This window comes from Callithrix jacchus, chromosome 15 (genome assembly GCF_049354715.1).
Source record: "Callithrix jacchus isolate 240 chromosome 15, calJac240_pri, whole genome shotgun sequence".
Taxonomy (NCBI): Eukaryota; Metazoa; Chordata; class Mammalia; order Primates; family Cebidae; genus Callithrix; species Callithrix jacchus.
The window spans coordinates 20,264,342-20,278,140 of NC_133516.1; the positions used below are offsets into that span (position 1 = coordinate 20,264,342).

The 13,799-nt window shown below is 36.4% G+C and overlaps 1 protein-coding gene across 4 annotated transcripts in view; it reads left to right on the forward strand.

The window, feature by feature from the left end:
- Positions 1-13,799, forward strand: part of CCDC50 (coiled-coil domain containing 50) — a 75,496-nt gene that overhangs the window by 19,505 nt on the left and 42,192 nt on the right. For all 4 annotated transcript variants that reach the window (XM_078350511.1, XM_078350512.1, XM_035274818.3 and 1 more), the window contains one exon: positions 13,622-13,684. In XM_078350511.1, the coding sequence (XP_078206637.1) occupies positions 13,622-13,684 (63 nt within the window). The remainder of the gene's footprint in view (positions 1-13,621; positions 13,685-13,799) is intronic.

Sequence of the window (13,799 nt, forward strand, 5' to 3'; positions counted from 1 at the left end):
TCAAGACAACTTTACCTCTGGTTATCTGAAAATGGGCTGTGTTTTAAAATAAAATGAGTTTCCCGTGGCTAACAGGAGTCCAGATAGATGATTGCTTGGACAAGATAAGGCTCAATTTGACAACTATTACAACCCTTTCTGATATCTATAATTTAATACAGTGATAGATTAGCATCTTTTTATGACAGTGACTGAAATTTAGAAATATTTGAGGAAACTAGGAAGCCCAATCTGCCATTTAGGACCATTATTATTCTTTGATATATTAGAATTACAGATTCTTGATACTCTTGACAGTTTGGTGCTCTAACCAAAAAGGTGACTTTAGCAGATCAGATGTTTGGAAGAAGTTTGCAGATGATCCTGAGTTACACGATTTTGGTGGTTATAAAGCTTTTAGGAAAATGGCAGTATTCTATCTGTAATGTTTATTGCAGGATGATTAACCCTGAAAATGTCTGTTACTGAATTTCTCAAGGTTTTTCTCCTTTCTTCTTCTTTCTTTGGTTATCAACCTTGAGTTTTTTTTTTTTTTTATTCACTTTATACTTAATTTATTAACATTTTGTAATTCTTTGGATTATTTCACAGTTTGCAACTACAGAGGAGTTCTAAGGATATGGGGCAGTTTTCTCAAACCAAGAATTCAGCAGACTAGCTCCAGATTGTGCAAATTCCTACTGGTACCTCAGCACATACTGCTTTCTCTGCTTTACATGCCACATATATCCTAAGTACCCCATTGCATTGTTTAGCTGAACAAACACATCTGTATCAACAAACACATTTTTCTTGATTCTGAGCTCTAATCTTACAAGTGCCACTCATTTAACTAGGTGATCTTGGGCATACTGTTACAAATCTCAGAGCCATCATTTCTTTGTAAGTTGAGTGATACGTTTAATTGTGGCCCAAAGAAACCAAGAATTGGCCACCTGCCTGAGTATACCACTTTTCTGTGTATTTTAGGATTCTGTTAAACAATGTATTTTTTCATTATATGAAATCTGAAATTGGGGGTGAAGGAATTTACTTTTGTTTGAGGTGATACTGATAGACATGCAGCTCTATAGCCTTGTTTCAGATAAGCTGGTGAATATGGATGAATCAATATGCTGGATGGATGTGGATGAAAAAATCTAACATTTCTTGTTATGTCTTGTGCACTAGTCATGATTGTTGTCAGGAACCATCGTTTTCAAAAACATGTATTTGAAAATTCTATCCTGGGCACTGGGATACATGTTGGAGATAAAATAATTCGTAATATTTTTCTTGCCTTTCAGGATCTAGAATGTATGCTGGGGAAACATGAGTAAAATTTTTTAATAATATAATTAATGCTACAGTACTGTTCTGTAAACTACGTGCTATGAAAACGCTGAAAGAAAATAATAGATGAGTCTGATGAGTGTTTGTGAGTCACTTACATTGGTTTTGGTTTGTATGTCATACAGAATTGGATTAATACACGGGTGACATTTGAATGGGGGTTTTGTAGATTGATTGAATTTTTTAGATGGTAGAGGGGTTGATGGGTGCTTTGGGCAGATAGAACAGAGTTTATTCCACCACCGTTTGTGTAATAATGGTCACTAAGCTTTTTTCCCATTCGCGAGGCCCTCCCATTCTTTCTGTTTCATTCTCACAACAACCAAGAAACCAAAACAGAAACCAAAACCAATAACTGTAAGAATCTCTCAACAGGTGAAATTTTGGTAAATATTGCTTGGTCCTCATAGTCCTCTGTATAAGGTGTAAAATGAAAATCTGTCTTTCACAGAGAAATTGCAGAAATTCTGTGTGGACTTTGTGGAGAGTTCAGTACTAGGATTATTATACTAAGGATAATAACTACAAGAAGGTGAATTCGACTTAATTATACTATGGATCTCTGCTTACAAGGATCATCTATCTCCCAGACAGGTGGAGTATCATGGCATATTGGAAAGAACAGGGCATTTGGAGACTTAATTAGAAAAGTAGCCCTGCCATTGATTACTTTGACTAGTAACAGAATAAATGAAGATGGAATACTTGTGTAGGTTATTTACTTAGCATCAGCCAAACTTAGGTGCCACTCCCCTGCAACTGTCATACTGTATTTAGATTTTGTTAATTTCAATGACATGAAAATTCTCGAACACTAAAAAATAAGAGAAGAATCGAAAGTTTCAGTTACCCTTTGTTCTCTAGTAAATGAATTGCTTACACTTTATTTAAGTGTTCTTTTTGTTTTCAACCTTGAGCCTGAAAGTGAGAAATTTAGTTATCAGTGATCAGCAACTCAGAGCTATGTTTGCTTTTATGGGTCTCATAATTGGGGTTTTTGAGTGAGCATAGGAGAGTGTCTGCTGTAGAGTGTCTCTAAGCTCCCTACTTGCCTTGCTGATGGATGTGGAGATGGGGGTTGGTTTTGCTAGTGGTATTAGTGATAGTGATATTGATGCCATTTTGTTGATCTCTATATAAACATTTCTGGGATTGAGAATGTAGAGGATTTGTCATTAGGATAAGATCTATTTAGTTTCTCCGAATCCCACTTCTCTTCTACTCAGGTAATTTTATTAGAACTTTAAAGAGAATAAATCCTAACAGATTAGAGAGACATTTCTTTTGTAGGGCAGCATAAGACTTTACAAAATATGTTATTATTTCAAAGTGTCATTAATGTCTCTTAGACACATTAGCCTAAAATTCAACAATATCTTCTCTTCCCAAATGGAGGGGAACTTGATGTTGAAAAGAGGTTTAGAGAGATGAGGGCAAGTGGTAGATCCCAAAGAGAGATTTCCCTTGTAATTTCCCACAGTAGTCACTACCTAGGGTTTTTCCTGTAGGTCCCTTACAAAACACTGTTGAAGAATTGGAAGGATGGAACGGTGGGGTGAGGGTGAGAGATGAGAAGGTACTTAATGGATACAGTATATATTATTCAGGTGTTGATTATAGCAAAAGCCCAGACTTCACTACTAGACAATATATCCATATTACAGAGTTGTACTTGAACCCCTTACATTTATACAAATAAAAAAGGAACTTGTTATTTTTGTTTTTCAGTTGTAAATACACGCTGACTGTGATTGCTAGAAGTCTGTTCTTGAGAGATAGCGAGGCAAAGTAAACTAGGTCTCATTTTTATTTGCATTTTGGGGGACCTGGAAACCATTTCCAGAGTACATGTACCATCTTCACTAAAAATTATCTTTATCCTTGATTTCAAAGAACTTAATGCACATTTGTCTTATATTGATTAGTATTTAATAATACCCACCTTTTTTTCTGATACTCTAAGCAGAAATATGTGGGGCCAGAAGAGGTCGATTTGATTTCCAATTAATTTGTTTTATTTGTTGGGTAGTCTTGCTCAAGCCATTTTATTTCTGTTGAGCCTTAGTTTCTTCATAAATAAAATGGGGATGTTGGTAAAACCTTGATCCTCAGATGGTTAGGAAGAATAAATGTGAAAGTGCATTGTAGTCTACGAAGTGCTGTATAAATGTCAGTTGTGGCTGGCTGTTATTACCAAACGTTCACAAGACAAAATGTATCTCTTGAATATTTTCCTTGTTCATAGTGGATATTTTCGTGTATATAGAACAAAGGAAAGCAAGCATAATCCCTGCTTTTAAAGCAGAGTATGTAGTCCATCTGCTACTAATAGCATTTATGTAAAAGGAATAATTCACAAAATTCTACCATTCTATAAAAGGGAAAACGGACGCAAGTGAAAGAAATAGTCTCTAGTTAATGTATTATTAATCCAGGCATTTTTATGTGGGTGGAAGCTTGTAAAGGTGAATAATGGCAATTGTAATTTCAGAAAGTCTTAGGGTGTAGGCAAAAAAACAATGGAGGGGGAATGGCTTTTTTTTACTTCCTATTGAGTTTATGTAGAGTTAGTTGGGAAAGCAATGGGAATATGCACATTATTTGGATAATGTATGAAAGCAACGTGTAGCCATTCATTGAATGAGAAAATTCTGGGTTTGATTGGAATGGGGTAATTGATGTGCAGGCATTCTGCATACTCAGGTGAAAGGGGTTCTTGATAACAGGAACACTGTTCAGTTTAGATTTTAGTTAATCTTGTGCAGAGCTTTTAAACTTTTGAGCTGAATTAGTTGAGCAAAATGTCCCCCACTAAGTTTTTTTTCTCCTGGTGTTGCCAGTATAAATACAAGTTAAGGTCTTGATTCTTGGCTAAAATTTGAGACTGTGTTCATTTAGTGGAAGAGTTAACAAAATTCCTGCTTCCCTTAGGGGTATGGGTATATGTGGGGAATGTGGTGAGGGTAAAGAGGGGGTACTTCTGTTCGTCCCTGAAAGAAAGGTAAGGGGATTGTAAAGACTCTTACCCCATCACTTCCAAATCTGAATCACCTCTTTGAAGTAGGCTTTAAAAGGAATATTTTGTTTCTGAGTTAGAAAGCGAGAAACTTGCTGCAAATGAGCTTTCTAAAATATCAATCTTAAATATGTTATATGAAAAATGCTCAGTTTACTTATTTGTTGGTGAAAGCAGAGGAGAGATCTTAATCTGGTACTGTTAGTAAGAAAACTTATTTGTGTGAGACAGAGTCTCACTCTGTAGCCAGACTGCAGTGCAGTGGCGGGATCTCGGCTCACTGCAATCTCTGTTTCCTGGGTTCAGTTGATTCCCCTGCCTGCCTCAGCCTCTCAAGTAGTTGGGACTACAGGCACCTACCACCATGCCTGGCTAATTTTTTGTATTTTAGTAGAGACAGGGTTTCACCATGTTGTCCAGGATGGTCTTGATCTCCTGACCTCAGCCTCCCAAAGTGCTGAGATTACAGGTGTGAGCCACCACGCCTGGCCAAGAAAACATTTTTCAAAGACTACTTTAGGCCTCCAAATATGTTGTCATTTGGGCGGGAATTTTAAGAGACATTCAAATCAGTGATTGTCAGTTTTCTCTTTTCCTTTAAAATATTGAATTATTAAAATCTAGCCAGACTAATAGAAAAGAGAGAAGAATGAAATAGAAGCAATAAAGAATGATAAAGGGGACATCACCACTGATTCCACAGAAATACAAACTACCATCAGAGATTACTACAAACAACTCTATGCATACAAACCGGTAACCCTGGAAGAAATGGATAAATACCTGGACACTTGCACTCTCCCAAGACTAAACCAGGAAGTAGTTGAATCCTTGAATAGACCAATAACAAGGGCTGAAGTTGAGGCAGCAATTAATAGCCTACCAACTAAAAAAAGCCCAGGTCCAGACAGGTTTACAGCTGAATTCTGCTAGACTTACAAAGAGTAGCTGGTACCATTCCTTCTGAAACTATTCCAAGCAATACAAAAAGAGGGAATCCTCCTCAACTCATTTTATGAGACCAACATCATCCTAAAACCAAAACCGGGCAGAGATGCAACTAAAAAGAAAACTTCAGGCCAATATCCATGATGAAAATCGATGCAAAAATCTTCAATAAAATACTGGCAAACAGAATACAACAGCAAATTAAAAAGCTTATTCATTCTGATCAAGTAGGCTTCATCCCAGGGATGCAAAGCTGGTTCAACATACACAAGTCTGTAAATGTAATCCATCACATAAACAGAACCAGAGACAAAAAACACATGATTTTCACAATAGATGCAGAAAAGTCCTTAGACAAAATTCAACAGCCCTTTATGCTAAAAACCCTCAATAAACTAGGTATCGATGGTTTGTATCACAAAATAATAAAAGCTATTTAGGGCAGACCCACAGCCAATATCATACTGAACAGGCAAAAACTGGAAGTACAAGACAAAGATGCCCTCCCAAACCACTCCTATTCGATATAGTATTGAAAGTTCTAGCCAGAGCAATTAGGCAAGCAAAAGAAATAAAGGGTATTCAATTAGGAAAAGAGGAAGCCAAATTGCCTCTATTTGCAGATGACATGATTGTATATTTAGAAGATCCCATCATCTCTGCCCAAAATCTCCTTAAACTAATAAGCAACTTCAGCAAAGTCTCAGGACACAAAATGAATGTGTAGAAATCACAAGTGTTTCTATAAACCAATAACAGACAAACAGCCAAATCAAAAGTGAATCCCATTCACAATTGCTACAAAGAGAATAAAATACCTAGGCATACAACTAACAAAGGATGTAAAGGGCCTCTTCAAGGAGAACTACAAACCACTACTCAATGAAGTAAGAGAGGACACAAACAGATGGAAAAACATCCCATGCTTATGGTTGGGAAAAAGCAACATCATGACAATGGCCATACCGCCCAAAGCAATTTTTAGATTCAGTGCGATCCCCATCAAGCTACCAATGACCTTCTTTACAGAACTGGAAAAAAACCACTTTAAACTTCATATGGAACCAAAAGAGAGCCCGCATAACAATCCTAAGCAAAATAAATAAATAAATAAATAAATAAATAAATAAATAAATAAATAAATAAATAAAGCAAGCAAGCAAGCTGGAGGCATCACACTGCCTGACTTCAAACTATACTACAAGGCCACAGTAAACAAAACAGCATGGTACTGGTACCAAAACAGAGACATAGACCAATGACAGAACAGAGGCCTCAAAAGCAACATCACACATCTACAATCATCTGTTCTTTGACAAACTTGAGAAAAACAAGCAATGGGGAAAGGATTCCCTGTTTAATAAATGATGTTAGGAAAACTGGCTAGCCATGTGCAGAAAGCAGAAACTGGACCCATTCCTGACACCTTACACTAAAATTAACTCCAGGTGGATTAAAGATCTAAATGTGAGACCTAACACCATAAAAACCCTAGAAGAAAACCTAGGCAAAAGCATTCAGGATATAGGCATAGGCAAGGACTTCATGGCTAAAACACCAAAAGCAATGGCAACAAAAGCCAAGATAGACAAATGGGATCTAATTAATCTCCATAGCTTCTCTACTGCAAGGAAACAATCATTAGGATGAATCGGCAACCAACAGAATGGGAAAAAATTTTTTGCAATTTATCCATCTGCCAAAGGGCTAATATCCAGAATCTACAAAGAACTAAAACAGATTTATAAGAAAAAAACAAACCCATCCAAAAGTGGGCAAAGGATATGAACAGACACTTTACAAAAGAAGACATATATGAGGCCAACAAACATGAAAAAATGCTCATCATCACTGGTCATTAGAGAAATACAAATCAAAACCACATTGAGATACTATCTCATGCCAGTTAGAATGGCGATCATTAAAAAATCTGGAGATAGCAGATGCTGGAGAGGATGTGGAGAAATAGGAACACTTTTATACTGTTGGTGGGAGTGTAAATTAGTTTAACCATTGTGGAAGACAGTGTGGTGATTCCTAAAGGACCTAGAAATAGAAATACCATTTGACCCAGCAATCCCATTATTGGGTATATACCCAAAGAATTATAAATTGTTCCATAATAAAAACACATGCACATGTATGTTCATTGTGGCACTGGTTACAATAGCAAAGACCTGGAACCAACCCAAATGTCCATCATCGATAGACTAGATGAAGAAAAGGTGGCACATATACACCATGGAATACTATGCAGACATAAAATATGATGAGTTCGTATCCTTCATCAGGACATGGATGAATCTGGAAACCATCATTCTCAGCAAGCTGACACAAGAACAGAAAACCAAACACCGTATGTTATCACTCATAGGCGGGTGTTGAACAATTAAAACATGTGGATACAGGGAGGGGAGCATCACACACTGTGGTCAGTGGTGGTACGGGGCTAGGGGAGGGACAGCGGGGTTGGGGAGGGTGGGGAGGGATAATGAGGGGAGAAATACCAGATATAGGTAATGGGGGGATGAAGGCAGCAAACCACCTTGCCATGTATGTACCTCTGCAACAATCCTGCATGATTTGCACATGTATCCCAGAACCTAAAGTACAATTAAAAAAAAGAAGCCTATAAATTTTGTCTCTAGTTTTCCACTAATTGCCCAGGGGAGGGCAGACAAGGGTGTTACCTGTCGAAAGAGAACAAGTTTGTGGAAAGCTCCCACAGTCATTGGGAGGGAATAGGTGAGTGGACTCTGGAGCTAGAGGAGTAAAGTTGACAAACAGATGTACCTGGAAAAAGGTGTGTGAGGAGAAACAGTAAGGCGAAAACAAAAATGAGAGACTTGCGAAGCAAATGCAAAAGAGAAAAAGTATAAGAGGAAGAGTTTGGTTGGCTTGAGGTGGAGTATAGTAATCACCAGATTTTCTTTGGTACATTTCATGTAAGTTGTATACCAGGAATGCTTATGTGAAAAACCAATTTCTCATGATGATGCACTGGGCCTTTCCTATCACATCTCTTGGCATAATTTCCTTTGGTGCCTCTGTGCTGTGGGCACACACAACTCCAGGTTGGCCTGTGCATTTTCGTCTTTTTCCATAATTGGCCACTTTGCCAAGAATGTTTATTGCTTCTCTCCATAGGAATTTTAACTTTCCTTGAGATACATTTTGTGTTAATTACTTTAAAGTTTCTTGATACATTCTATTAAATCACTCCCACTTCTTAGTCCACCCCCAATTCATAACAAGTATAAGTGTTCCAATGTTTATGACTGCAAATAATTTTATTTAGTACAACAAATTGTCTTTAGTACAATGTTTATTACCTTATACCTGTTTTCCTGTCTGATACTGCACCTCATTGATGGCTTGGAGATGACTCATTCATCCTGAAATAGAGCTCGACACAAATTTATTGAATAAATGAGTGTTTATTAGTTGCTTACTGTGCCATTCATGTATTTAGAGGGGGCCAACAACTCAATGAAAATCATTCTTCAAGGAAATGGATGGGGGGGTATGTGTATGTATGTATTTATGTATGTCGGCCAGTCTTCCTTTCCATTTCTAAAACCTACTTGGCCTATTGTAAATTAATTCACTGTATACTAATTTGTATATACAGGCATATCTCATTTTATTGCAGTTTGCTTTATTGCACTTTGGACAAACTATGTTTTTTACAAATTGAAGGTGTGTAGCAGGTATTTTTTAGTAATAATTATTTTTAAACGTAGGTATGTACGTAGCCTTTTTAGACTGAATTCTATTGTAAATTTAATAGATTATCAATAGAATATTAATAGATTATAGTGTAAACATAACTTTTATATGTACTCGGAAACCAAAAAAATTGTGTGATTCATTTTACTGTGATATTCACTTTATTGCAGTGGTCTAGAACCAAACCTGCAATATCTCTAAGGTACGCCTGTATTTAAATTAGCATATCATTGAAACTCCTTTAATGAGAATAGGGAGAGGGTTCTAGTTTTATATAGTTTTGTTTGTTACTAAATTTGTTTAAATGATGTTTGACATATCTTATAAGTGTGTCGTGCTGTCATATTAGCAGAGTTTAATTCTGTTTATGACACTATTTTCTTTTTTTCTCCTACTGTTGTTTGACTTTATGGTCCAGATTTTTTTTTTTTTTTTTTTTTTTACTACTTTGAGTTAATGAGCACACGTTAGTCGTGTGGAAGGTGCAGAGAGTACACCCGCAAAGTCCCTGCCATGAAGAGCTTGCAGCTGGATAGGGAAGCAGCTGTGTGCTCGAATTTCAGGGCAAAGTGCATTTCTTTCTGTTAATTCTCTTCTAAGCAATGAGGCAGAGTTGCATGGTTTTTAGTGTTCAAAAGAAACTTAGCCACCATCCCTAACACTGGGAAACTGTCTGGGCAGAGGGGAAAGGGTACAGGACCATTGAGATCTGGGTGGGAACAAAGGAGAATGATGTATAATTGTGGTGGGAAGCTCATTTTAATAGCAGACTGGGAATAGTAGAAGTCATTGATAGGGTTGGCTTATGGCAAGAAGGTCACCCTGAGTTCTGGATGAGTGAAAGTGAACATGGGAGGGAAAAAGGAAATGGGAGGGTGAAAAGTGGTTCACCTTAAATGTACCCACAGGGAAAGGTGGTGAGACAAGTATATACCCTTTATATATACTTGGACTGTTGATACTGTTTACATGAAAGTAAAGGAGGTTAGAAACAGAGAAAAGTTCTATTCAGGCTCTGAGCTTGGCCTGGCTGTGAATAATACTTTCTGTAATTCTCAATCTGGTTACTGATTTACAAAGTTAACTGGATATGTGATTAGTTTCCAGGTTGTACTAGAATACTGATGCAGGGAATACAAAGGCAAATCTTGACAAAAAATTAGAGTGGATTGAAAAGAAATTATAGACTGGGCAAATAATATTTCAGTATAAATGAGATTATATATTTGGAAACTCCTAGTAAACTCTGAAGGGGTAAGTCAGTGTATTTAAGTCTCTGTGTGTATGTGTTTGTGTACTTTCTCATAATCTTTGAAAATCTTCCAGATCCTCTTCTAGATCAGGCCCTGCTCATATCTTTTGGGTAGTAATTCAGCTTCTGCAGTTTCAGGGACAAATCACAATAATAGGATATACTTCAGTCTTGCTGCTTAGATACTAAGAAATCATTATGAGGAGTCATTAAAGTAATCAGTAATTCATAAATTTCTCACACTTGTTATAATGTGTCATACCATAGCTTCATGTTCGTGGTTTAGCAATATATGCTGTTAACAAAGTGAAATAAGTGAATTTAATTATAGAACTTAAAATATAATATTTAAGACATTTAAAAAGCACAGGAAATAGAGAAACCCATGAACTTACCACTCACATCAAATAGCTGTTAATATTTTGCCTTGTCTGTCTTTTCTTTTTTCTCTTTTGAAGCAGTAGAACAGCACATGCAGCCAAGGCATTCATGCCCCTCTTCATCTCTCTGTGGAGAGAAGTACTGTTCAGAATTAAGTTTGTGTTAGTGTGATGTATTAAAAAAATTTTTTTACTATAGAATCTGTCTGCAAATAATATATTTTAATTTTTAATGTTCTGCTGACTAAAATTAAATATTTCAAAAATTACTATAGTTCTTCATATTATTCTCCACATGGAAAAATGGAATAATTTCATAATTTTTAACTTTAGTTAGCATATTAGAAACATAGAAAATAGATTTTCAGCATAGCATTCTGACCTAGTAATATAAATTGAAGTGGGTTTTAAACTTTTGTAATCTATAGAATGATATGTGTTTTACATTTTGACCTAGTACCTATCATCTCTGTATGTGTATATTTCTGTGTGTGTGTGTGTGTGTGTGTGTGTGTGTGTGTAAATACTGGAAGAGTTTCCCCAGACTAGTTTCCTGTACTGTGTGTGAGTTGCACTAGTCCCTTGGTATTGGTGGGGTGGGGTGGGGCATGGTTCCAATACCTCACATAAATACTAAAAAATCTATGGATGCTTCAGTCCCTGATAAAAAATGGGGTGGTATTTGCACGTAATTCATACACATCCTGCTGTATAGTTTACATAGTCTCTAGATTACTTATAATATCTAATGCAGTGTAAATGCTATTGTAAATAGTTGTTACTCTGTTTTCTTTAGGGAACAACGATTAAAAAAAAAGTCTGTACATATTCAGTGTTGCTACATTTTTTTTTTTCCTGAATATTTTTGATCTGTGGTTGATTGAATATGTGAATCCAGAACTCAAGGCTATGAGGGCCAACTGTCCTCTGTTATTCTCTAGACTATTTACTTTTAAAATGCTTTGCTCAGGTTTAGTAAATTGATTATTTGACCTAATAGGATGCCACCCATAATTTGAAAGTCATTAGGATTAATCTTAAAATTTGATCTAATCATAATTAATCTAAAATTAAGACTGACTTTAATATATAAGCCCACGTGTTTTTAGTACAATAAAGGTATTTTAAATGATAGGTAACTATATTAAAATAACATTCTTTATATAAGATTTGATTATATTTATTTTAGCTAAGTCATTCTGATTGTTTTTTATAAATTAAGTCCATGTATGTCTTACCCATTTAAAAATTGGATATTAATTGAAGTGTTTGAGAGAGTATATGTTGGTTAATATGGAATTATTTTCTTTCTCTTCATTTTGACCATGGTTTACCTGGAGGTAAGGAGGGCCGTCATTGTGTCAGGGAAGGGGAAAGAGCCCTTGCTGGCTTAGACATTGACCCCCAAGCCCTGGCACCAGTGAACTCTGGATAGCCTTAGAAAATCCTTCCTTTTTTCTGGCTTTCAGTTTCCTCACTTATTAAATGAGGGTGTTATCTAGCTCATCTTGAAAATACTTTTATTTTGTGAGATAAAAGGTCACGGGGACCTGGGCCTCAAGATATTAGAATTTGTTGAGAATATAACTGATGAAAAAGAACAGTGCTTTCTGTTGGAATTACTGGTTTTGCTGTTATGTTTGAACAAGGGTTAAGTGGGTTGTATTCAGTTTAATGTAGTTCTTGGGCAAGTATTATTCATTCCTTAATTATACAACCATTTCAGAATAAACTTGACATCCCCAAGATCTCCCTACCTTTTTATGGCATTATCCCTCAGTAGTGAAGGACACAAGTATGTTGAGTGTATATGTGAGCATACATAAGTACAAGAAGAATGGCAAAGGAATGTTCTTCATTCTGTTTCAGTTAAGTGTCCTAATAGGTAAATCCAAAGCTTCATTCTGTTTCAGTTAAGTGTCCTAATAGGTAAATCCAAAGCTGCAGAGAGAAATCTAACTTTTCCTAAGCCCTAGGGAATTTTTCTCGAGTCCTACTCAATTGCAGTACTCTGAGGCTTTGGGGAATTTTTTTTTTTTTTTAACAAGAATTACATGGTTGGAATAGAGTGGGAACATATCACCTAAACTACACATCCTTAAAACAGCACTTTGTGTGATGAATCCTGTATATTTTCTTTGTTTGTATGTTTAAGAAGGAGGAGTTTAAATAGCAGCTTGGGATAAACATGGACCTTCGAGACTATTTGTTCCCATTTTGCTTCTAAGAAAACAGGTCGGGAAATAACTCTTGCCTGGATCTTCAAGTTGAGGCAGATTCCTGGTTTCTTTCAGGGTTCCCATTTTCTTTTGGGTTATCGATTATTTTGGGACAGCTTAAGGTTTAGAGGGACTTAGACACCTCCTTCTAACTCAGGTGCCTGGAGACTGACCCACCAAAGAATGTTTAAGAAATTAAGAACTTTTATGTAGAAATCTGCCCCTAGCTAAGGAACTAGTGAAAGTATATTTTTCCTTAAAAGTCACCAGGGTAGAAATAAATTGCTGAGAGAGGATCTTCTGAACCACAGAGAAGCATAGGTTAGATTTCTTTTAACACCTCTGATTATGCAATACCTCAGCTCTCTCTCAGTAGCAATATGCAAAGCATGACTGATACTTCTGTTATTTCAGCAGTACTTACTCTCCTTTTATAGAAGTGGATTGGAATTTTTAGACCTCTGGAATCTGATTCGGTAAATGTTCTCACCTCAGGCCAGGGGCCAAGGCTAAACAGTATTTTATGGCAACCTGTGCTTGGCACTAAGCAGGCACTATGGATTTTTTGTGACTAAAGACTGCAGACTTAACTAGTCACTATTTTATGCATTGGGAATTATAAAGTTTGTCATCCTGAAATATTAGAATTGATTTATTTTAAGTAAAAAAAAAAATGGTTTCCTTTGTGTGTTAAAGTATTACTAATGAGCCTTCCTGCCTGTTTTTCCTCCTTCCTCTTCTGTAGTATGTCGAGATTTTGCTGTCCTGGAGGACCACACCCTGGCTCACAGCCTGCAGGAACAAGAGAGTGAGTAATACCTCTCATTTATGCTCCTTCAGTTTTCTTTTCTTTTATATTTTAACTGGAAGCTTGAGGCTGGTTTCTCAGGGGTTAGGTAGGGAGAGAGCACAGTCACTTGTCT